Source organism: Leucopleurus acutus (genome assembly GCF_964270905.1).
Source record: "Leucopleurus acutus genome assembly, chromosome: 3".
In the NCBI taxonomy this organism is placed as follows: domain Eukaryota; kingdom Metazoa; phylum Chordata; class Mammalia; order Artiodactyla; family Delphinidae; genus Leucopleurus; species Leucopleurus acutus.
Window position 1 is genome coordinate 113,963,354 of NC_139145.1, and position 26,470 is coordinate 113,989,823.

Genomic DNA, 26,470 nt, shown 5'->3' on the forward strand with positions numbered 1-26,470 from the left:
TCTCCAAGTTCTTTTCAACAGTAATGTAGGTTGTGATTGTATTTGCACATACAATTTTTAAAAATCTTAAAGAAGTATAACTATTTCACATGTAGTTGTATTACATACAAGTTTCACGTTGTACATTTAGACGTGGAAGACATTCGTTTTTCTCATGCAGGCTAATATTTAAAGGGCATGTTGCATCTGTGATATGGGCGCTGCCATCTCAGCAGATGCTCTTTCTTCATTTCCCTGTGAGTGTTCAGCATGAAGTCTACACTGGATGACTTGAGTTCTTATTTCACTGCTGTAACGAATGGTCATGTTTAAGTACAGCCAGATTATTTATTGCAGAGGGTCACAGGATTCATTTTTTAATTGTCACGTGCTTGACCTTAAAGTTGTTATGTAAACATTCAGTCATTGTGACAATATAGACAAGTGATGACTACTTGAAGATGCACAACCACACATTTTGGAGGCCTCTGAATTCATGACCAAGTTGTTAACTGCCAGGTTTGTTATTTCCTGTAAATATGAGGAAAGGAAGTATTAAAATCATTGATACCCATTTGAGAAAGGAAATTAACATTTTCTAAAAAATTCTTTTCTAGTGAAGGAAGCCCGTCCCCCAGAATGGAGCTGCTGCACAATATTGATCCCAACTTTGTAGATGTTTCACCATGTGAGTACCTTGTTTATTGCTACTAATTTAAATAGTGTTGGCTCACAAAGACAGTTTTATTACCTAGTGTCTCTCTAGCCTAATTCTCTTTCTCCACTTGAGTTTGCTATAAAGGTAAACAGTTCTCCATGGTACCTGTTGTTCCAATCTCACTGTGGCTTTGGTGCCTCAAAGGGTGAGTGCTGCTGAATTGCTTATATGACCTTATAAGCCATTTCCCTCTCCATGACTCAGTTTTCCCATCTATAAAAGGAGAACCCATGGGATCTCTGAGCCTCCTTCTAACTGTAAATGTCATGCTGTTGTTGCCCTGTTCTTACCTGAGAGTGTCAGAGCCTCCTTCTAGAAAACTCAAGGTCAAATAAGCCACCGCATCATCTGATCAGGCTGGTCAGGTGCTGCCCAGACCTGCTGGGTCTCAAACCCATGATTTCCCTGGCAAGGCTGCAATTTAGCTTGATTCTGCCTACTGCCTAAATTAACCCATAGGGAACTCTATTAATTCCTGCAGAGAAAGAGGCCATGTGGTGCTTTCACATCCCCACAGGTTGTAATAGTCCTATATAAATACGATGCTAGTGGCCCTGATGCCCCTACGTCGTGCGTTTGGGCCTGGAAAACCTTAACTATTAGCCCCTTTGCCCAGGTTCCATCATAAGGCCTCATCGAGAGACTGTCTGCAGAAAACAGTGCTCTTATACTCCCTTCATTCACTTGAGTGCTCACGTCCCCTCCATTTAGACATACTGCTACCCCATCATTCAGGCTCTCCTTACTCTTTTATGCTCTCCAATCTGTGTTACAACCTGCCTTAAGGTTCCCCCTTCTGGAGAATGACCCCCAGTAATTCTGAGTGTGTCTTCGGGCATCTGAGGTCCAGCTCACCTCGCCAGACTCACTCCAGGCCCTCCTTGCCATCTTCTTGCCCTACTAGCCACTTGCCATATCCAAGCATGCAGATCGTCATACTTAGGTCTTGAACATACTTTTCCCTATGGCTGAAACACCTTTCCCTGCCTCTCCACAATTTTTCCTCATCCCTTAAAACTCAGCGCAAATGTCCCACCTCTGTGAATGCTTTCCAGAAGCCCTGGAAGAAGCAGTACTCCTTCCTCTGTGCACCCCTTCGTATGTATCTCTGTATAGTGTTCACCAAATTGTCCTGTATGTGCCTGCATTTCCCACCAAGCCGAGAGCTCCGGATATCAGGGTCTACGTCATATATATCTTTACATCCTCATAAGTTAACACAAACACCCGGCACTGGGTAGGTACTCAGTGATGATTACTTAATAACTGAATGGACAGTTGGAGGAGAGTTGAAATGGAATAAAGACCACCTAGAATCACTAGACCTGGAAAGGAAAGTGCCCTGAGATAGGTAGGAATGGCTACAGGATGGAGAAATTTCTATTTTTATTGGAGTAAACAGACATCAGTGAGAGAGGCAAGGGTAGTAATATGTCCGATGTGGTAGCCACCAGCCCTGTGTGACTACTTAGCACTTGAAATATGGCTAATTGTGGATCAAGATGTGCTGTGAGTATGCGCACATCCGATTTTGAAGACTGAGTATGAAAAATATAAAACATATATACATTTATTACTTGTTGAAGTGGCAATACTTTGGATATATTGAGTTTAAATATATTGATCCCAATTTCATCTGTTTCCTTTTCCTTTTTTAATGTGCTTAATAGAAAATTTAAAATCACATGTGTAATTTGCATTGCATGTCTATTGGTCTAGAAGAATTGTTCTAGAAAATGCTTGGAAATGATTTGATCAGCTGTGTGAGAGGATCACAGACCTATGATTAGTTACTGTGGAGCCACGTCAATCGTTTAAACTTTTCTCTGCCCCAGCACACCTAGGGATATGATACATTCCAGTCTGTAACCGGCTCACTGCAGAAGTGATTGCTAACCAGGAGCCAGTCATATCAGAATCCCTCAGGGTGGCCAGAAGGGAGGCAGGAACAGTTTTTACAGCTTCTGAGTAATTTAATGCACTGCAAAGCCCTGCATAACCTCCAGGGATGTGCTGAATGTGCCTGCCCACATTACAGTGGTTTTAAGCTGTCCTCATCCACTAAGTTCCATCTACAAGTGAAAAGCCTTAAGCCCCCTTCACTCACTAAGCTGCATTTTGTCATGGCATCAGAAATGGGAGCTTGAGAGCCATACGCCCATAGTGACCATAGTGCCGCTTGCCGCGGGCTTCTTAGCATAACCTGCTGTGATTTTTGCGTCCCCTCAAGTGCCTCTAGCAAAGTAATAGCACAGGCGGAAAGTTTCACCAGTGTAAGAATTGGGGCATGGAAATCAGAAGAGAGAACTGTCTTAGCCTTGCCCCTCATAGATTGTAAGGTCTTGAGTGAGTCCCTTCACTTTTCTTCCACTTAGTTTCCCATATGTTAATTGCTGGACTTACTGAGACCCTTTGCTGCTGTCACAAATTCAGAGACACTTTCTGGCTGCCTGCTGCTCCTTCCCCCCTCCTAGGAGTCCACTCCAGGCCTTCCTGTTGGCCTTTCCTGCCACCCTGGGGACTCTTGCTCTAACCCTGAATGTAATGAGGGACGTTGTCAGGCCCTGCCATTGACAAAGAGCTGCATTCACTGTTGGTTCACAAAAACAGGGTGTCCCCTACTGTGTGTACCTGTGGGGGGCAAGGTGCCGCCTCCTCTTATGCGTGGGCAATACGGCGGGGGTGGGGGGGGTGGGGGGGGGTGGGGGATGCCTTTTCTGCCCTGTTTTTATATCCATGTCACACCACTGTGTGGCAGAATTAGGAAAAAGGGGAGTTATCTTTGGGGTCCTGCACTCCAGAGGATGGTGATACAAGCCCAGTTCCTTTTCTGGGCAGTTAGTTTGTGGGGGAAAAATTAAATCCAGCTACAAGAAAATATGTATTTATAGGACAGCCAAGTCTGCATGTTATATTCACAGAATATTTTTTATGACTATAAAACATATTCTAGAGGCTGTTGTGGAATAAAATCAGAAAGCAGCCAATCTAGGGTATCAGTGAAGGATTGGCAGTTATCACAGAAACAGGTCTTTGGTTTCTAACTCCAGCACTTCCCGGATGATGTGTACTTACTTATGGGAGAAGAGAGTAATATTCCACCTCCACCTTCCCCAAAGCCACTTCGTCACTTCCTCATCTGTGAGGTGAAGACTGACTTAAGTGACCTCTAAGGTCCCTTCTAGCTTCAGCATTCTATGGGTTTCTGTATACACAGGACCCCAAGGGAGCAAGCTGCTTCCTCACTTTCTCCTTTTTCACCCTGCTGGAAAAGGTGCACGTGTTAATAAGCAGTGGTGTAGCCAAAGACATGGCTGTAAATAGATGAATACACGTGATAATGTTAGAAACATTGTAAGCACTAGAGTAATGTGAATATTATATGGTTTTGCTGTTACTACATCCTGCCCACCTTTCTGATCCCCATTCTAAAACATCACTGCATCATTCCAGTTTTTCACCTGCACTGTCTCCTTTAGCTGGTCTTGTCGGCCGTGGTGGACCAATGTCTCCTCCTGTCATGAATTAGAGGAATCGATGTTAGACTTTTCCCAGGGAAGCCCTCCCTTCCAAGTAGGACCAGATCCCTCAAAATCTGGCCTCTTGGGTTTTAACATCTATATCACCTCCCTCTTATTCTAAGAGTAGAGGGCACCCGCAGAGGCCCTTCCTACTTGTGGAGTTAGGGTTTTTTCATGGCCACGTACTCTTGGTAGGTTGTGGCTTGGGTACTAATAGTAAAAATATTTCCAAAAAAGACTAGTGTACACACACGCACACATACACAAACACACCCCAGAAGTCATAGAATCTCCCGTAGACCAGGAGATTCTACAATAAAGCATAAAGATGTCTCGAAGAACCATAGATCCTACCCATTGGAATGGCTACAGACAGAAAGCAAGGAATGGAGGAAGGAAAATAACAACTATTGATGGAGATGTGGAGAAACTGGAACCCTTGTGCATTGCTAGTGGGAATGTAAAATGGTATAGCTGCTATGGAAACAGTATAGCAATTCCTCAAAAAATTAAAAACAGGACTACCGTATGATCCAGCAATTCCATACCTGGATATATACCCCCAAAGAACTGAAACCAGGGACTTGAACAGCGCTATTCACAATAGCCAAAAGGTGGAAGCCACCCAAATGTCCATTGACAGAGGAATGGATAAACAAAATGTGTGACATACATACAATGGAATATTATTATTCAGCCTTAAAAAGAAAGGAAATTCTAACATATGCTGCAACATGGTTAAAACTTGAGGACAGTATGGTAAATGAAATAAGCCAATCACAAAAAGACAAGTACTGTATGATTCCACTTACAGGAGGTACGGAGAATAGTCAAATTCAGAGACAAAAAGTAACATGGTGGTTTCTAGGGATTAGGTGGAGAGGGGAATGGGAGTTGCTGCTTTTTAGTGGGTATAGAGTTTCAGTTTCGCAAGATGAAAAGAGTTCTGGAGATGGATGGTGGTGATAGTAGCACAACAATGTGAATGCACTTAATGCCACTGAACTATGGTGGTTAAGATGGTAAATTTCATGATGTATATTTTACCACAATTTTAAATATTAACAGTAAAATGTAAAATCCAAAAAAAGCATAGAAAGTCCATGAAGACAGGATCTGTACCCTTTTCATTTACTGCCGCATTCCCAGTGCATAGCACGAGGCCTACCATCATACGAAGTTCTCAATAAATATTTGTTAGTGATGAACAGATCAACAGGTTAAAGTCTCTGTTTTATTGTCTCTTAGACTTGAACCTAAAAGTGCCTCCAGATGGCAATTCACACTCTCCTCTTAAACCCTGAGCTCCCGTCCTACCTTTTGTGCCTAAAAAAAAAAATAACACTCACAAGCTACTTTTTATTTTAATTAACATTATCACATGCAGATATTTGAAACAATTTATTCAGCATATAAATGCCCACCCTCACCCTTCCCCTAACTGAAAATATCAGATGATGTGGCATTTTCCCTGCCCTCCTCATTCCTTTCCCCGAGACCTCCCTGATGGACAAATACATATGGACAAAGCCCCTGCCCCAGTCTCAGCTCAGCCTGGCTTCCCCTCCGAGTTGAGGGCGCTGCTGCTTCTTCCTGTTCTTCGTGCTCTGTTCCCATCCCTGCCTTCCTGGAAGGCTCCCTTTCACTGTTGCATTGGTCACGGGCTCTCTCAGTGCCCCCAAATCTGGCTCTACTTTTATCTCCCCTGCCACCGGCTCCCATGGCCAGTGTCACACATGTGGGCTGTAATTGCTTTCCTGTGTGCTTTGAGGAAACCTATTCATCTTCAGGGGCTTCGTTCTCAGGTGACCTTGCATGGACATGTTCTCACATAGTATCTTTTTCTTTCCTCCTTCCTTTCTAAGATCCTAAGATTTATTCTCCCCCTGTGGATGCCCCCCCGCCCCCCCCCATTTCTTTAAAGTGTTTCTTTCTAGCAGGCTGACCTGACTCAGTGTCTTTCTTCAGCAGTACAGAGTGGGCTGTGGAGGAAACCTGGGCGGGAGCCTGAGGGAAGGGGACGGTACCGTTTAAGCTGATGTAATGGGAAAGGCTGAAAACATCCAACGTGGTGGGGAGCAGCCGTGATTCCAGATTAGGCTCCGAGGTCCTACAGGTGTGAATTCCACTCACCCTGATTCTGAGGCACTCCAGCTCCAAGCTCTGTGGCTCCCCTCGGTTCTAGTCAGCCTACCTCAAACCAGGAGGAGAAATGATTTCAAAGGCATTAGTTTGCCTTAGAGAAAATATATATATTCTCATCCTACAGGCCCCAGGCTTGACCTGGGCTGTTCTGAGGTAAGGATGCTACCACCTCCACCTGTGAGCACAGCTCACCTTGGAAGTCAGACGTGGCATTCTGTGAATCGTCAGAATTCTCACGTCTGTCCAATTGTGTAACGTGTACGTAGATAACCCTACACACGTGCACACATAGAAAGCACTTAGACTCTGCTGGCAGAAGCTTGATTAGAGATGAAGGGCCCTGACAGATGGTAGCATTTTCCGCACCAAAGGCCAAGTCTTCAAAGTGATTCTGTACAGCATTGCTACTATTTCATTGAAAGGGCCTCTTCTCTTTAAAGGTTATAATGGGATGTTATTTCTGCTCGTGATTACAGGGTGAAAGAACAGTCTTCGCTCCCTCCCCTCTCTCACGCGTGCATTTTCTGGGCTGAAATTGCCAGGTCCATACTCGAGATCCAAGAGTCGTCCAGGTTTGCATGCTTGGCGCCGCTCCGTGTTTCCTCTTAAGAGCAAATTCAAATCCATTCCCTGACATTAGGTTGCCATTTCTGAGATGACGTGCTAGGTACAGTTGTACGTACTGGAAATCACGTAGGCTTTAGGTTTTGTTGGAAGAGAACACAGACACAGCCCCTCACTTCCCTGCTTGATGGCTGTCAGTGGTTGCCAACTGCCTACAGCCACAGGCAGACTCCTTAGCCTGCCTCTTACAACCTCTGTCTTTCCGCCGAAGCAACCCCTCAGCACCATTGCAATGCCGTCCGCCATCTTCCTTTGCTACTCTGACCCTTCTCGGGGGCCCAGGTCACATCCCTACTGCTCCATGAAGCCCTGCCTGATTCCTCCAAACTAGAGTCCCTTGAGTTTCTCCGGAGCATCCTGAGGCACTGAGCTCTTGCTTCTTCATACTGTAGTTATTTGTATTCATGGAGGGCAAGGTTTCATCAGTATAGCTCTCTCGATGCCTCATGTATAGGAGATTTAGACATACTGAAAGAATGAGTGCTAATAAACTAGTCGTTTAAATTCGTTATCATCCACTCATTTAATTAGAATAACTCTAGCAAGGGCTTCCCTGGTGGCACAGTGGTTGAGAGTCCGCCTGCCGATGCAGGGGACACGGGTTCGTGCCCTGGTCCGGGAGCATCCCGCATACCACGGAGCGGCTGGGCCAGTGAGCCATGGCCTCTGAGCCTGCGCGTCTGGAGCCTGTGCTCCATAACGGGAGAGGCCACAGCAGTGAGAGACCCGCGTACCGCAAAAAAAAAAAAAAAAAAAAAAAAGAACAATAACCTTGTACATTATTTTCAAAGCATGTTCATTTCTTTCTGGGCATATTTGAGAAGTCACAACACAGAACAACTTTCTGTCTTTCAGCCTGAAATGAGATGTTGAGCAGAATTTTAGAAGTTAGATGGGATACATGAGGCCCACCAGCCGTCAGTGAGATTGCCCGTCATTCCAGCCACTAGAAGGCACATTGGCAGTCAGTTCATCCACCCGCTTTACAATCCAGATGGAGAAACTGAGGCACCAGGTCACAAACAACTAAGAGATAACAGACCTGGAACCCGGAGCTCTCCAGGTCCAGGCCTCACATATAAGATATGATCTACTGACTTCAGGGGTCTCTTTGCTTTCTGTTCTACCCTGGTTTTGATGGAAAAGTATAATCATCTCACTCAAATAACAGCATGTTGATGGAGGATTATACGTTTAAACAAGGCTGGGAAAACAGATCTCCTTGTGGCACTAACCTTGCTATTTCACATGTAACCTGACGCTGTGGGTGATGGAAGCTTCTCTTTGTAAAGCTAGTTATGGAAACCCGGTTGGTGCCTTGTAGTAATTACTTTTGAGGATGGTGGTGGGATGAGGGAGCAGGGTGTGGGGATAGGGCAGTGTAGCCTAATGGAACATACAGAGTTCCGAGGTGTCAGAAAGACCTGAATTTGAATTCCAGCTTTGACTTATTTCCTGTGAGCCGGTGGATAAGTTCTTTGAGTTATCTGTTTCATCAGCTATAAATTGGAGACAGTTATAGCTATCACCTGTAAATATGTCCAAACAATAACTAACAGCCTATATCCTGGCTGCTGGATTGGAGGTGCAGTGTCTGCACTTTTTATATTATGTATTTCTGCAGTTTTATTTTTTAGTAATGAACACGCATTACTTCCATAATCGGGAATAAAGCCATAAAGATTTATTTCTAAAAACTAGCTTAGAGGGTTCTTATGAGATTGTAATATCTAGAAGGTTGCTGGGTTCTTAGTGAGTGGAGGTATGGGCCATACCAGAGTTCTTGGTCCCTATGCCCACCTGTCCTGGGTCAGAGAAGCTAGCATGTGACAGCATTTGTCCTCAGCTATTAGCCCTGATACCCTGACTGCCTGAGTTCCATTCTTTCTATCAAATATAGGAGCTCATTTTACAGCTTGTCACAAAGTTAGCAGAATTTTGTGTCTTCTCTAGCTGCCAATATTTTTCCGTAGCAGCTCGTCAAATTTTCCTTGGTCTGGGTTGGTACATACCCTCAATCCCAGAGCCTAAACACAGATAACTTTTCTCCTTTTTAATTTTCAAAGCCTTTTATTCTGCCTCCTTCACTTTGGGGAGTACTAAATGGGTTTGGAAATGTGGCCTTTTTGATGCCGAAGGCAGTCCCACAAGCTTCGTTTCCCATCCGCCCCACTTCACACAGTGCATCTCAAGTAACATACATCAAACCTTCGCTGTTAACACTTGGTGCTGGCGTACTGGCTTTCGTCCTGAGAAAATAAATAAACCAAACCAAACCCACAGCACTTTAAAAACACTAATTAATCCTCACCACAGGCCTAGACTACACAGAAATGGCAAATCCCACTGCCCCAATTCTATGTTTGGAGAAATCAGGGTAAGCACCTTTTTTAAGGCTTCTCAGGGCCAGATAACCGAAACTGACTTGAAGGGCTTGGGCTGGGCCTACCTCTGGGAGAAGGGCATCCGGCCATGTGGTTACTTGCCCAAAACCCCATTTACACATCAGCTTTTCTTTCTTCCCCCAGGGTTACGATGATGCCAAATCCTCTCATTCCCAACTGACCGCTTATTTATTTGGTTACTTTTCTTTAATTCTGGTAGAGCTTAGAAATTTTACCAATGGCTTCCAAGAGTAGCCTGACAATTCTAGTTTATTAGAAGGTCTATGCTGATTTTGATACTCAACACAGAAATAGACTACCGTCCAAATAGTCCCTTTCAGGTCCAGCCCCTGTGCCCACTCCACCCTCCACACTGGAGCCTTCTTCGTACCCAGGTCTCTTCAATATTTGGGGATGTCCAGACTGTCTCCTTTCTCTCCCAGTCTAGACCAGACATCTTCCTACCTCAATTCCCCAGTCTTACAGCCTGTAAGGGTAAAGATATATAGCGTTCTTGAAATTGTCAACCGTAAAATTCTGGAAAAACATAAAACCTCACTAAATTTTATGGGACAAATCCAGTGGAATTAAAGTGTATTAAGTCCACTTTCTAAATGGTGACTAATCTGGTCAGATTTTTTACGGGCTTTAGGGTACTTTTGTGTAAGGCTGAAATGAAACTTTTTAAAACATTTCTGAGAAGTACGCTGCAGAAAGCTGAGGACATGGTCTGCCTTAAGTAACCCATAATGTAAGATGTTAGTAATCAGGCATTTATAGAATAAAATCTGCTACCACTGGCAGCAAATACCTAGAGAATAAATACATGGTCCGTGCTTCTGAAGAGCCTTTTGAATCAGAGGAAAAATATATATGCCCATGAAATGGTATTAACACAATTATAAAATAAATTAGCAACAAATGATAAGCGATAATAACTCAAACACATAGGCATAAGGAGAAATGAAGAAATAATGAGAGGCATTTGGGGTGATTAAGGTAGACTTCCTCAGAATGTATAGTTTTAAATTTATTATTTCAACAACTTTGGTTTTATCTTTCTTAATTTTAATGTGAATGAAAGAAAATAATAGTTAACATTGTATTAATTTTCTATCGGTGCTGGACCATATCACCATAAACTGAACGACTTAAACCAATAGAAATTTATCTGGGTTAAAATATGGATCTCAGGGGCTTCCCTGGTGGTGCAGTGGTTGAGAGTCCGCCTGCCGATGCAGGGGACACGGGTTCATGCCCCGGTCCAGGAGGATCCCACATGCCGCAGAGCGGCTGGGCCCGTGAGCCATGGCCGCTGAGCCTGCGTGTCCAGAGCCTGTGCTCTGCAATGGGAGAGGCCGCAACAGTGAGAGGCCCGCGTACCGCAAAAAAAAAAAAAATACGGATCTCACTGGACAGAAATCCAGCATGTCAGCAGGGCAGCCTTCCTTTCCGGAGGCTCTAAGGGACAATCCATTTCCTTGTCTTTTCCAGCCTTGAGAGGCTGCCTGCCTTGCTGGGTACACGGCCTCCTTCTTCCATCTTCTCTTTCCATCTTCAAAACCAGCAGTGAAGAGTTGAGTCCTTCTCAGAGCACATCACTCCAGCCTTGCTTCCGTCATCACATCTCCTCCTCTGATCTCTTCCATCCATCTCTTCCACTTAAGAACTCTTGTGCTTACATTAGTCCCAGCTGGATAATCCAGGATACTCTCCCTATTTTAAGGTCACCTGATTAGCAACCTTAACTCCATCTGCAGTATGAATTCCCCTTTGCCATCTAACCTCACATACAGGTTCTGGTCACTTGCTTACAGGTGATATCTTTGGGGGACCATTATTTTGTCTACCACAGATAACTACTCTGTTGCACTAGACTTGATGAAAAATACAAAGAGTGCTTATAATCGAGTTGAAGAGAAGAACAAAAACATACAAAAAGTTAAAAGAGAATCAAATACAGTTGAAGTCAACCGTGGTAGAGATGTTACCAGTTCTGCTTGATTAACTGCCAGGTCATTGCCCTTGCTGTGCAAGGCTAGTTCGTGAAAGGAAGGGAGCCTTTCTCTGAACATGGTTGTACGATTTCCTGAAGTGGAGATCAATCCCAGGACGAAGAAGTGTGTCAGTAAAAGGGTGTGTGAGTAAAATTGTTCTGGGGGCAAAGGGAAGGCAGGAAAGAAGAGATGCAAAAGATAAATAAGGATAGGGTATTAGACAAAGGAGATTAGCCTTGATCCTGTTTGCAGTGGGAAGCTCCCTGTTTGTTTTTCACACAAATAATGCATGGGAGGGTATTTGTTTAGAAATTTTGAAAAATATAGAAACGCTCAGGGATAAATGTAAAAATCACTCTAATTCCACTATCCTGCCACCCAGAGAAAGCACTGTTGATATTAATGTTTGGTGTGCTTTTTCTCTTCTCTCTCTCTCTCCCCTCCACACCCTCACTCACAGACGGACATACACATACGCACACACATTCTTACAGAATGCAGATCATCTGATATATTATTTCATTACCTAATTTTTTTTCCTTTTTTAATATTATCATTTTATTTTTTTAAACATCTTTATTGGAGTATAATTGCTTTACAATGGTGTGTTAGTTTCTGCTGTATAACAAAGTGAATCAGCTATACATATACATATATCCCCATATCTCTTCCCTCTTGCATCTCCCTCCCACCCTCCCTATCCCACCCCTCTAGGTGGTCACAAAGCACCGAGCTGATCTCCCTGTGCTATGTGGCTGTTTCCCACTAGCTATCGGTTTTACATTTAGTAGTGTATATATGTCCATGCCACTCTCTCACTTTCTCCCAGGTTACCCTTCCCCCTCCCCACGTCCTCAAGTCCATTCTCTACTAGGTCTGCATCTTTATTCCCATCCTGCCCCTAGGTTCTTCATGACCATTTTTTTTTTTATATTCCATATATATGTGTTAACATACTGTATTTGTTTTTCTCTTTCTGAGTTACTTCGCTCTGTATGACAGATTCTAGGTCCATCCACCTCACTACAAATAACTCAATTTCATTTCCTTTTATGGCTGACTAGTATTCCATTGTATATATGTGCCACATTTTCTTCATTCATTTGCCAATGGACACTTAGGTTGCTTCCATGTCCTGGCTATTGTAAATAGACCTGCAATGAACATTGTGGTACATGACTCTTTGAATTATGGTTTTCTCAGGGTATATGCCCAGTAGTGGGATTGCTAGGTCGTATGGTAGTTCTATTTTTAGTTTTTTAAGGAAACTCCAAACTGTTCTCCATAGTGGCGGTATCAGTTTACATTCCCACCAACAGTGCAAGAGGGTTCCCTTTTCTCCACACCCTCTCCAGCAGTTATTGTTTGTAGATTTTTTGATGATGGCCATCTGACTGGTGTGAGGTGATACCTCATTGTAGTTTTGATTTGCATTTCTCTCATGATTAGTGACGTTGAGCATTCTTTCATGTGTTTGTTGGCAATCTGTATATCTTCTTTGGAGAAATGTCTGTTTAGGTCTTCTGCCCATTTTTGGATTGGGTTGTTTGTTTCTTTGATATTGAGCTGTGTGTGCTGCTTGTAAATTTTGGAGATTAATCCTTTGTCAGTTGCTTCGTTTGCAAATATTTTCTCCCATTCTGAGGGTTGTCTTTTGGTCTTGTTTATGGTTTCTTTTGCTGTGCAAAAGCTTTGAAGGTTCATTACGTCCCATTTGTTTGTTTTTGTTTTTATTTCCATTTCTCTAGGAGGTGGGTCAAAAAGGATCTTGCTGTGATTTATGTCATAGAGTGTTCTGCTTATGTTTTCCTCTAAGAGTTTGATAGTTTCTGGCCTTACATTTAGGTCTTTAATCCATTTTGAGCTTATTTTTGTGCATGGTGTTAGGAAGTGTTCTAATCTCATACTTTTACATGTACCTGTCCAGTTTTCCCAGCACCACTTATTGAAGAGGCTGTCCTTTCTCCACTGTACATTCCTGCCTCCTTTATCAAAGATAACGTGACCATATGTGCATGGGTTTATCTTTGGGCTTTCTATCCTGTTCCATTGATCTATATTTCTGTTTTTGTGCCAGTACCATATTGTCTCGATAACTGTAGCTTTGTAATATAGTCTGAAGTCAGGGAGTCTGATTCCTCCAGCTCCATATTTTTCCCTCAAGACTGCTATGGCTATTTGGGGTCTTTTGTGTCTCCATACAAATGTTAAGTTTCTTTTTCTAGTTCTGTAAAAAATGCCATTGGTAATTTGATAGGGATTGCATTGAATCTGTAGATTGCTTTGTGTAGTTTAGTCATTTTCACAATATTGATTCTTCCAATCCAAGAACCTGGTATATCTCTCCATCTGTTTGTATCATCTTTAATTTCTTTCATCAGTGTCTTATAGTTTTCTGCATACAGGTCTTTTGTCTCCCTAGATAGGTTTATTCCTAGGTATATTATTCTTTTTCTTGCAGTGGTAAATGGGAGTGTTTCCTTAATTTCTCTTTCAGATTTTTCATCTTTTGTGTATAGGAATGCAAGAGATTTCTGTGCATTTATTTTGTATCTTGCAACTTTGCCAAATTCATTGATTAGCTCTAGTAGTTTTCTAGTGGCATCTTTAGGATTCTCTATGTATAGTATCATGTCATCTGCAAACAGTGACAGTTTTACTTCTTCTTTTCCAATTTGTATTCCTTTTATTTCTTTTTCTTCTCTGATTGCCATGGCTAGGACTTCCAAAACTGTGTTGAATAATAGTGGCGAGAGTGGACATCCTTGTCTTGTTCCTGATCTTCGAGGAAATGCTTTCAGTTTTTCACCATTGAGAATGATGTTTGCTGTGGATTTTTCGTATATGGCCTTTATTATGTTGAGGTGCGTTCCCTCTATGCCCACTTTCTGGAGAGTTTTTTTTTTATCATAGTTTTTATCAGTTTTTTTTTATTATCAGTTTTTTATCATAGTTTTTATCAGTTTTTTTTTTATCATTTTTATCATAAATGGGTGTTGAATTTTGTCAAAAGCTTTTTCTGGATCTATTGAGGTGATCATATGGTTTTTCTTCTTCAATGTGTTAACATGGTGTATCACATTGATTGATTTGCAAATATTGAAGAATCCTTGCATCCCTGGGATAAATCTCACTTGATCAATGTGTATGATCCTTTTAATGTGTTGTTGGATTCTGTTTGCTAGTATGTTGTTGAAGATTTTTGCATCTATATTCATCAGTGATATTGGTCTGTAATTTTCTCTTTTTGTAGTATCTTTGTCTGGTTTTGGTATCACGGTGATGGTGGCCTCATAGAATGAGTTTGGGAGTGTTCCTTCCTCTGCAATTGTTTGGAAGACTTTGAGAAGGATGGGTGTTAGCGCTTCACTAAATGTTTGATAGAATTCACCTGTGAAGCCATCTGATCCTGGACTCTTGTTTGCTGGAAGATTTTTAATCACAGTTTCAATTTCATTACTTGTGATTGGTCTGTTCATATTTTCTATTTCTTTCTGGTTCAGTCTTGGAAGGTTATCCCTTTCTAAGAATTTGTCCATTTCTTCCAGGTTGTCCATTTTATTGGCATAGAGTTGCTTGTAGTAGTCTCTTAGGATGGTTTGTATTTCTGCAGTGTCTGTTGTAACTTCTCCTTTTTCATTTCTAATTTTATTGATTTGAGTCCTCTCCCTCTTCTTCTTGATGAGTCTGGCTAAAGGCTTATCAATTTTGTTTATTCTCAGAGAACCAGCTTTTAGTTTTATTGATCTTTGCTATTGTTTTCTTTGTTTCTATTTCATTTATTTCTGCTCCGATCTTTATGATTTCTTTCCTTCTGCTAATTTTGGGTTTTGTTTATTCTTCTTTTTCTAGTTCCTTTAGCTGTAAGGTTAGATTGTTTATTTGAGATTTTTCTTGTTTCTTGAGGTAGGATTGTATTGCTATAAACTTCCCTCTTAGTACTGCTTTTGCCGCATCTCATAGGTTTTGGATCATCGTGTATTCATTGTAATTTGTCTTTAGCTATTTTTTGATTTCTTCTTTGATTTCTTCAATGATCTCTTGGTTGTTTAGTAATGTATTGTTTAGCCTCCATGTGTCTATGTTTTTAACATTTTTTTCCCTGTAATTGATTTCTAATGTCATAACATTGTGGTCAGAAAAGATGCTTGATATGATTTCGATTTTCTTAAATTGCTGTGGTTTGATTTGTGACCCAAGATGTGATCTATCCTGGAGGATGTTCTGTATGCACTTGAGAAGAAAGTGTAATCTGCTGTTTTTGGATGGAATGTCCTATAAATATCAAGTAAATCTAGCTGGTCTATTGTGTCATTTTAAGCTTGTGTTTCCTTATTAATTTTATGTTTGGATGATCTGCCCATTGGTGTAAGTGAAGTGTTAAAGTCCCCCACTATTATTGTGTTACTGTTGATTTCCTCTGTTATAGCTGTTAGCCGTTGCGTTATGTATTGAGGTGCTCCTATGTTGGGTGCATATATATTTATAATTGTTATATCTTCTTTCTGGATTGATCCCTTGATCATTGTGTAGTGTCCTTCCTTGTCTCTTATAACATTCTTTATTTTAAAGTCTATTTTATCTGATATGAGTATTGCTACTCCAGCTTTCTTTTGATATCCATTTGTATGGAATATCGTTTTCCATCTCCTCACTTTCAGTCTGTATGTATCCCTAGGTCTGAAGTGGGTCTCTTGTAGACAGCATATATATGGGTCTTGTTTTTGTATCCATTCAGAAAGCCTGTGTCTTTTGGTTGGAGCATTTAATCCATTCACGTTTAATGTATTTATCAATGTGTATGTTCCTATGACCATTTTCTTAATTGTTATGGGTTTGTTTTTCTAGGTCCTTTTCTTCTCTAGTGTTTCCCACTTAGAGAAGTTCCTTTAGCATTTGTTGTAGAGCTGGTTTGGTGGTGCTGAATTGTCTTAGCTTTTGCTTGTCTGATTTGATTTCTCCATCGAATCTGAATGAGATCCTTGCTGGGTAGAGTAATCTTGGTTGTAGTTTCTTCCCTTTCATCACTTTAAATATATCATGTCACTCCCTTCTGGCTTGTAGAGGTTCTGCTGAGAAATCAGCTGTTAACCTTGTGAGAGTTCCCTTGTATGTTATTTGTTGTTTTCCCTTGTTGCTTTCAATAATTTTTCTTTGTCTTTAATTTTTGTCAGTTTGATTACTATGTGTCTCGATGTGTTTCTCCTTGGGTTTTTCCTGCCTGGGACTCTCTGAGCTTCCTGGACTTGGGTGGCTATTTCCTTTCCTATGTTAGGGAAGTTTTCGGCTATAATCTCTTCAAATATTTTCTTGGGTCCTTTCTCTCTCTCTTCTCCTTCTGGGACCCCTAGAATGCAAATGTCGGTGAGTTTAATGTTTTCCCAGAGGTCTCTTAGGCCGTCTTCATTTCTTTTCATTCTTTTTCTTTATTCTGTCCGTGGCAGTGAATTCCACCATTCTGTCTTCCAGGTCACTTATCCGTTCTTCTGCCTCAGTTATTCTGCTATTGATTCCTTCTAGTGTATTTTTCATTTCAGTTATTGTAATGTTCATCTCTGCTTATTTGTTCTTTAATTCTTCTAGGTGTTTGTTCTTTAATTCTTCTGGGTCTTTGTTAAACATTTCTTGCGTTTTCTCGATCTTTGCCTCCATTCTTTTTTCGTGGTCCTGGATCATCTTCACTATCATTATTCTGAATTCTTTTTATGGAAGGTTGCTTATCTCCACTTCATTTAGTTGTTTTTCTGGGGTTTTATCTTGTTCCTTCATCTGGTACATACTGCTCTGCCTTTTCATCTTGTCTATCTTTCTGTGAATGTGGTTTTTGTTCCACAGGCTGCAGGATTGTAGTTCTTGCTTCTGCTATCTGCCCTCTGGTGGATGAGGCTATCTAAGAAGCTTGTGCAGTTTCCTGATGGGAAGGACTGGTGGTGGGCAGAGCGGGCAGTTGCTCTGGTGGGCAGAGCTCAGTAAAACTCTAATGTTTGTCTGCTGATTGGTGGGGCTGGGTTCCCTCCTTGTTGGTTGTTTGGCCTGAGGCGACGCAACACTGGAGCCTACCCGGCTTTTGGTGGGGCTAATGGCGGTTTCTGGGAGGGCTCACGCCAAGGAGTACTTCCCAGAACTTCTGTTCCCAGTGTCCTTGTCCCTGTGTTGAGCCACAGCCACCCCCCCACCTATGCAGGAGACCCTCCAACACTAGTAGGTAGGTCTGGTTCAGTGTTCTGTGGGGTCACTGCTCCTTCCCCTGGGTCCCGATGTGCACACTACTTCATGTGTGCCCTCCAAGAGTGGAGTCTCTGTTTCCCCTAGTCCTGTCGAAGTCCTGCAATCAAATCCCACTAGTCTTCAAAGTCTGATTATCTAGGAATTCCTCCTCCCATTGCCAGACCCTCAGGTTTGGAAGCCTGACATGGGGCTCAGAACCTTCACTCCAGTGGGTGGACTTCTGTGGTATAAGTCTTCTCCAATTTGTGAGTCACCCACCCACCAGTTATGGGATTTGATTTTATTGTGATTGTGCCCCTCCTACCTTCTCATTGTTGCTTCTCCTTTGTCTTTGGACGTGGGTTATCTTTTCTGGTGAGTTCCAGTGTCTTCCTGTTAATGATTGTTCAGCAGTTAGTTGTGATTCCAGTGCTCTCGCACGAGGGAGTAAGCGCACATCCTTCTACTCCGCCATCTTGAACCAATCTCCTATGTTTACTCTTTTAGTAACTTTCAAGTATACAATACTGTATTGTTATCTATATTCACCATACTATACTTTAGGTTCCCAGAACTTTTGAATCCTATAATTGGAAGTTTGTACCTTTCAACCACCATTCCTATTTCTCCTACTTGGTTGGAAGCAGCAGTCCTCACCTTATAATTTTCAAGGTTAATTTCTTTTTTTTTAATTTTATTTATTTATTTTAATTTTATTTATTTATTGGCTGTGTTGGGTCTTCGTTGCTGCGTGCAGGCTTTCTCTAGTTGAGGCTATCAGGGGCTACCGTTGGTTGCAGTGCACAGGTTTCTCGTTGCAATGGCTTTTCTTGTTATGGAGCACAGGCTTGAGGCATGGGGGTTCAGTAGTTGCAGCACATGGGCTCAGTAGTTGTGGCACGTGGGCTCAGTAGTTGTGGTTCACAGGCTTAGTTGCTCTGCAGCATGTGGGATCTTCCCAGACCAGGGCTAGAACCCATGCCCCCTGCATTGTCAGGTGGATTCTTAACCATTGCACCACCAGGGAAGTCCCAAGGTTAATTTCTTAACATCACCAATGCATTTGAATTTTTTTCTTTTAAAAATAAACTTATATAGCTTGTTTTGCTGTTTTTGGAGGGAGGTTCTATTGAGATTTGTAGTTCACCATACTGCCAGAAATGAACATTGACTATGAGGCATCAGTTAGAGAACTATTTTTTTTATTCAGTTAATATTTTCAGCATCGTGTATTGAATTATTCATTCTTGTTCACTGTCTTAGTTTTGATTCACAAAAATGTAGAACATGAGACAAAGACTTGAATGTAGTCAGTTTACTTGGGAAGTGATCCCAGGGTGCAGGAGTAAAGAACAAATTTAATTTTATGTAAATTACTTTTATAGATTTCAATGTTTGCTTCCTTTTACTATAACTAATTTTATCTTGAGATAGAAATTTCATTTTGATTCTTTTTTTGGTTGGTTTAGGTACATGTTTGAATTACCTTCTTTCAATGGAAATTTCATGGGTGGTGTGCTTTCTGAGGCCTTGAATATTTGAGAATCTTTCTGTTACGTTCATGCATAATGACAACTTTGTTGGGTAAATAATTCCAAGGTCACAATTTTTCCCTTCACAATTCTTTAGACATTGCTTATGGTCTCTGAAGTTTATTATTACAGAAAAGTAACCTCAGTACACCCTGATAGCCTTGCTTTGCAGGTATCCAGTTTTTCTCCCTCTGCCTAGATAATTATAGGGTTCTGTCTTTGGTACTGATAGTTAAAAATATTTATATTACCAATGTAGTTTGGATTTAGTTCATCAGCGTTTCCTGGTACACAGTGAGCACTGCACAAGTCAGGGTTTGTTTGTTTGTTTGTTTTAAACCCCAGGGAGGTTTTTATCTGATCTGTCTTTGGATTTTATCTCTGTTAAATGTACTCTGGTCTTTTGGGGAGTAACACAACTTGCATGTGTGTTAGATAAATTTTTCCTTCATATATATGTTTTTTCACTTCTCATTTTTATGTCTTTGCCCTTTTCCCATATAGTCTGGGGTGAGTTCCACTTTGCTGATTTTATTTTATTTTTTCACAGATCTCATTCTACTTCTCTTTTATGCTTCCAATGGCTTTTCAAAATGTAAGATGGCAATTATCTTTCCTCACTGCCTTTCTATAGGCTTCCCAGCTCTTTTTATTAAGAAAAAATTACCAGATTTATTGTTATATCTTTTGCTTCTTCCTTCACAGAGTTAATATTTCACTTGATTGTATGAAGTACACAAAATTGATGCTGACAGCTTCCTCTTTCTCTAAACAGTTTTCAGGTATGCCGTGCCTCTGCCTCCAGTGGTATGTTCATCTCCTTCTTTTATGTTGTGAAATAGTTTCATATTTCTGTATATTTTAATATGTTCCATGTTGGCATTGTTTTGTTACTGAGTGTAAATTAGCTGGATTTTGCTAAAAATGGCATAGATGGATTATCTTTGGGTTCCATCTCTGTATGTTGTTGGAATAATCTCAACTATAAAAAGAGAAGAACTAGTTTACATGAGGTATAGAGAACTAGTTCAGTGATCTAATAGCCAGTGTCTGAGGAGGAGTGGTCTGGTGCACTGAGCCATCCTAATAAGGGAAAATAATCTGTAGGTGATCTCTTTGTATTTGATGTAGCCATTGATGTGGAGTCAGTTTTATGGTCATTTCTCATCTAGCCAGATTCTGTTCCAGGTATGCAGGTTCCTCTCCTTGTGCTACTGTACCCCATATTAAGATGGACCCCCTGCATGCAATCTTCCCATCTAGTGTGCTAGAGATGCTCTTGGGCTTCCTGGCATAGGTGATTTCTAATACTCTTGACCCATAGTAATCAAAGAGGTTCTCACCTGGAGGCTTCCATTCTGTTCTTCTGACCTGCCCTGATTTCCAAGTTAGAAATGTTTGTTAAAGTCTACTAGTGTGTCTCTTACTTATCTCCTGGGGCACTGGACTATTTTCTCAGGAAAGGAGCTGTCAGCCAGCTTTAACTCCTCCCTTGAAAATGTGAGGGGTGTTAGATACCTGTGCTAGTTGCCCCCTTTCCTAAATGTGTCCACATAAGCAGTTTTGAACAGGGTACACACATGATTTAAGTAAGGGAACTGAGAGAAAGCACATGAAAGAAAAGAAAGAAAAGAAACGAATGTTGACAATGCACTGTGTTCTAGGCTCTCTCTAGGCACCCTCCCTCCCCTCCCCCATACCTGCATTTCTTTTCTTTAGAGTGCATATCACCATCTGGCATAATTATATTTTAAATACTTATTTATCATCTTCCTCTCCCATTAAAATACAAATTCCACAAGGGCAGACAGTTTTGTCTTTTGTATTCATAACTGTCCCCAAGTGTCTAGAGCAGTGGCACAACAAAAAGCAGTGGTCAAATACGTGTCCTTTATTTAAAAACAAGTGGAAAGGACTTCCCTGGTGGCGCAGTGGTTGAGAGTCCGCCTGCCGATGCAGGGGACGCAGGTTCGTGCCCCGATCCGGGAAGATTCCGCATGCCGCGGAGCGGCTAGGCCCGTGAGCCATGGCTGCTGGGCCTGCGCGTCCGGAGCCTGTGCTCCGCAACGGGAGAGACCACAACAGTGAGAGGCCCGCGTACCACATATACACAAAAAGCAAAACAAAAAGAAAAAAACAAATGGAAAAAGGAAAGACTTGGGAAAGATTTAACTATCTTGTAAAAAGAGATTATATAGATATCAGAGTACTTGATTTGTAATAGCTAATGTTTGTTCATAAAGTAAGACAAAAACCTTAGATTTGGCTTAATTGATGGTAAATAAGAGTCTGACATTAGTATAATTTATAATGACTTAAATAGGAAGTCACGATTATTTTGACCACTTAGAAAAAATTCGTTTCAGTGCCTTTCTTCACTCCTTCCAGATAATAATTTGGTACTTACCTGACTTTTAGCTCTTTTCTCAAAAGAGAAAATAAGAATACAAGAGGAAAGAGAAAGAAACTCAGCTCAAGTTCCACCCTCCTTTATAATCATTTGCCTGAGGTGTAAGAATTATTTGTAAGATATATATTTCATTTAAAGAAAGTCGAGGGTTAGATCTTTGTTATTTCTTGGACAAGTTAGAATGTAGTACCTGATTTCTGTTAATAACGAATGTTTAAAAATTTTAACGTTAGAGACAGAAAAATCTAAACTTCTCTCTTTTTTCTAATTTCAACCATATTTTCAAATTTATGTGAGGTTAGTTTTCTTAATCTTTCTACAAGTTATAAAGGGTCACATTTATTCTTCATTGAGCACAATACATTCTTTTAAAATGAAAATATTGACAGTGGAAACCAAACTAGAAAAGAATGGAAAAAAGTGTACATAAATCACCAGACACTTGGACGAGCATGTAAGCAGATCTAAGAACTACATGATTTTCATATTTTATATTTTCCCTTAAAAAAAATTCACTTTCCAAATTGTTGATGGTTTGGCAGCTGCAAGGATGACATCAGCTCTTGCATTGTGCAGTATCTGCTTTCTCTCAGATAACTTGACGGCACTTCATCAAGTTTTGTGATAAGGTTGAATTAAAAACCAACTGGGTTATAACTCAAAAAGAGTCATGTACCACCATGTTCACTGCAGCTCTATTTACAATAGCCAGGACATGGAAGCAACCTAAGTGTCCATGGACAGATGAATGCATAAAGGAGATGTGGCACATATATACAATGGAATATTACTCAGCCATAAAAAGGAACGAAATTGAGTTATTTGTAGTGAGGGATGGACCTAGAGTCTGTCATACAGAGTGAAGTAAATCAGAAAAAGGAAAACAAATGCCATATGCTAACATATATATGGAATTAAAAAAAAAAAGGTTCTGAAGAACCTAGGGGCAGGACAGGAATAAAGACGCAGACGTAAAGAATGGACTTGAGGACACGGGGAGGGGGAAGGGTAAACTGGGATGAAGTGAGAGAGTGGCATAGACATGTATACACTACCAAACTTAAAATAGATAGCTAGTGGGAAGCAGCTGCATAGCACAGGGAGATCAGCTCGGTGCTTTGTGACCACCTAGAGGGGTGGGATAGGGAGGGTGGGAGGGAGTCGCAAGAGGGAGGAGATATGGGATTATATGTATATGTATAGCTGATTTACCCTGTTATAAAGCAGAAACTAACACAGCATTGTAAAGCAATTATAAATTGCTTTACAATAAAGATGTTAAATAAAGATGTTAAAAAAAAACAACTGGGTTTGAGTGTAAATTCCCCCAACTGCTAAAGCAAACATATTCTCGAGTTTAGGCCTGCTTGTAAGCACTCTTGAAAACTTATATTGTACATAAGCTGCATTATTTCTAGAAGCAGAAGTAAGCAAGTGAGAGAAAAACACACTCCTTAAAGTTCCCGATCGTATCCGTCAAAATGCACGGTATTATCAGTGGAGCACTCCAGTCGTTCAGATGTTTTCACACCAAGCATCCTCTTTTCTCTCATTTAATCTGACCCCAAATCCAAAGGATAATCATCTTGGCATTGTTTTCCCACCTCAGAAAATCACAGTTAGTTACCTGAACGATAGTCTCTCTCCGCAGTCAGGGTTAGCTTCTGACCATCAATGAGGTGGCGATGAAAAGATTCAACTAGAAATTACGTGGTTAATGGGGAAGAAAATCGGGCTGTGAACAGGACTAACAACTTTCCTGCATCACCTAAGAAGTCATCTGTGACCACCAGGTGACAACACTTGCATTCCAAAAGTCTGGTCTGTTACCGGAGTCTAAACCAGTGCTTCTGAAACTTGAATGAGTACGTTGGGATCACTCAGTTCAGCTGGGCTGGGCTGGGGCCTGAATTCAGTGTTTCTAACAAGATCTCAGGTGGTACCAATGCTGCTGCTTCTCTGACCCTCCTTTGCATAGCCGGTCCCTAGGCTGGGAAGGACTTTTACCGGATTTGAAGTTCAAGATTTACAATTTAAAATATTTGCATGAATATTTAAGGCTAATTAAATATTGTCGTGAGATATGCAGTTAAAGACAGATACGAGACCTTCAATCTTAGAACTGTTTTATAGGTCTTTATAAATTTCCCCCCAAGTTCCTATTTAGCCTAGTTGGAGAGCAATTTACATTGTTTCTCTCATTATCCAAATGCCAAATTGTTTTCGGATCCTAAAGTAATCTGGTGTTTGTTGAAAAAAATTCAGAATATATTCAAGCCAGTGAGGCGTGAAGATTTTAGAACTTATCTCAGAAACTTGGCTCCTTTTCCCCTTTGTTCCTGATGTTTTCATTCTGTCAACATTCAGGAAGAAAACCCAAGCTTCCCAAAAATGGTAGTAAACTGAGCACATAACACCCAGGAAGTGGTTCCCAAGTCAAGAATGGGGTAGCCAACTTCTTTCACCCAAATTCTCTGAGACCCTGCCTTGGTTGTGGGTTCTGACTCCTTCTAGGTATTGCTCTGATCTTGCAGACTATTGGGGATGAGTACAGAGAAACTCCAGTGAACCCCCAGAGAGACCATGTGGAGAAACTCGGTGGCTAAAGGTGCTGTGTGGAAAAGAAGATGCCCTGTGCTCGTGCCTTTGTAAATGACTGAGAGGTTACTCTGGTGTGAGTTTGGACATGCATGCATCCATGTGGCTGGTCAAAGCAGGGGCTGGGAACCCTGTCACTCTGTCACTTTGCCTCCAAGGAACACAGAGCATCCTCACCTAGTGTCGTCGTGTGAGCTTGTCATGCATCCTGGACTCAGCAGGTTCGTTTTCTCTTACCACCTCTCAAAATTAAAAACATAGACATGTCTATAATTTCAGAGCATCTGAAAAACATATCATCACTTACCACATTTAGAGGGAAAAATGGTAGAATCTGATGTTCCTATCATATTGTGAAGAAGAAAACCTATGCTTTTTTTCCCCATGAGTTGATGCCTTTGTTTGGAACATCCTAAGAGGACTCAGTATAGTTTTTCTTTAAAGTGTTTAGAGATGAGAAACAAAACATTATATGAAAACAAACGTTTCTCATATTTAAGAGAAAAAACACGGAATATAAAATTTTATATTCAGTATCATTTCAATTGTACATGAAATATAGGCATCAAAATAGGATTAGAAGGAATACGCCAAAATGTTATGATGGCCCACTAGCTTTGGAGAGTGGAATTATAGATGATTTTTATTATCTTTCTCATTCTGTTCAGTATAGGCCAATTTTTTTTACAAGTTTTACTAATACTTTTGCAATTAAAAAAAAAAAGGAACAAAGGAAAAGGAAACAAAGCAACACTGTGATCAGGCTGACAGTCCCTGAGCCTATTCCTCCTCGCACCAAACACGCCTAAATCTCTGTTCTGGACTTGGATCTGTAGTTAATTGTTTGATGTTTCTACGTGGTATAGGTCTGTGTACTGCCTTGGTGACAGGAATAAATTAGAATGTCTCTGTAAAGACAAAATTCATCAATTTTCCAAAATCTGTATTTGATTAATTCTACAAAGGTCCCGGTCAAAGTTATTCCTCAAACTTTATTATTTTAATAAAGAAGCCCAAAGTTTCCATGTGTGTCAGGAAATTCATTATCACTGTAAAATAGCAAAAGGTCACAAAATGTCTCCTTCCACAATCAAATAGCATATAAGAAAAATTTCTTTTTCTCAACAATTCATTACCCCAGCAGAACCAAGAGAAACCTCTGACATTTGCTTCAGGGGAAATAAATGTTCCATAGATCATGGAGAAAAATGACAAACAAATTAATGAAAAACAAATACACTCCTGCAGTATCCCCAGCCATGCCAGACCAAACACAAGTCAAAGTCAGCTTTTTTTCTCAGGTCTTTCCAACTCTGAAGAGTGACAGTTTCCATAATGGCATCAGCACTTTACTTACAGAAAGCTGTACACACACCAAAGAAACACAAATTAAAGAAACATGCGGTGGAAAAACAGAAAGAGAAATTCTATCATTTCATGCATATTTAACTGTAGTGGGAAAGTCATTGCTGGCAAAGCATTATTGAAATCTTAAGCTAATAAGTGGAAGCATTCTAGAAGTTACCCCCCCCCATAATGCTTTATACAAAATTGTAACTTGACCGAAGTCAGCAGTGCTCAATTTTCCCACATCCTAAAAATTCCTTCCTTTAATTCTGCCTCATTCTAGCCAACTTTCTCTTCATCTTTAAACTTTGTCAAGGAGTAGTGTGCATGTACTTTCTCCATATCTTCTATTTCCATTCATTTACAAACTATTTAATTTTAACACAAAGTATATTTTCATTTTTTTAAAAACACAAGGCAGTACAAATAAAGTCAAAATTTACTGTGACCCCTCCCCAGAGGCCCCATGTCTGGGCCCTCCCCAGACATGACCGCTGCTAGCAGTTTTGTCCTTCTAGACCACTGAAGATGTACATACTTATATAATATGAATTTATGGAATTATGTATGTGTGTATATATAGTACTTTTTTTACATAAATGGTATCATAAAATGTACTTCTTTGCCACTTTTTTTTTTTTTTTTTGGTATCCAATGATCTACCTTGGAGATCTTTCCAGGTCAGTACATATAAAGCAGTGGTCTTCAAATGGGGGCAATTTCTAGAGACCTTTTTGATGGTCACAGCCTGAGCGGAGATGTCCCTGGCATCTAGTAGGTAGAGGCCAGGGATGCTGCTAAACATCCTGCAATACCCAGGCAGCCCCCAAAACAAAGAATTATTCACCCCAAATGTCAATAACGCCGAGGTTGCAAAACGCTGATATGAATCTACTTTATTCTTTTAACTGCTGTATGATATTCTGTAGTTTCTTTCACCAGTCATGTAACAATGTACATTTAGATGAATTTTTTAAAACACGCTTATTTGTGCCCATTAGTGAGTGT

The 26,470-nt window shown here is 40.8% G+C and overlaps 1 protein-coding gene across 2 annotated transcripts in view; it reads left to right on the top strand.

Annotated features, from left to right (window-relative positions):
* ARSB (arylsulfatase B) overlaps positions 1 to 26,470 on the top strand; it is a 176,465-nt gene that overhangs the window by 107,702 nt on the left and 42,293 nt on the right. Inside the window, exon 6 of one of the 2 annotated variants that reach the window (XM_082836366.1) lies at positions 597 to 667. In XM_082836366.1, the coding sequence (XP_082692492.1) occupies positions 597 to 667 (71 nt within the window). The remainder of the gene's footprint in view (positions 1 to 596; positions 668 to 26,470) is intronic. The other variant, XM_082836367.1, reaches the window with a different exon arrangement.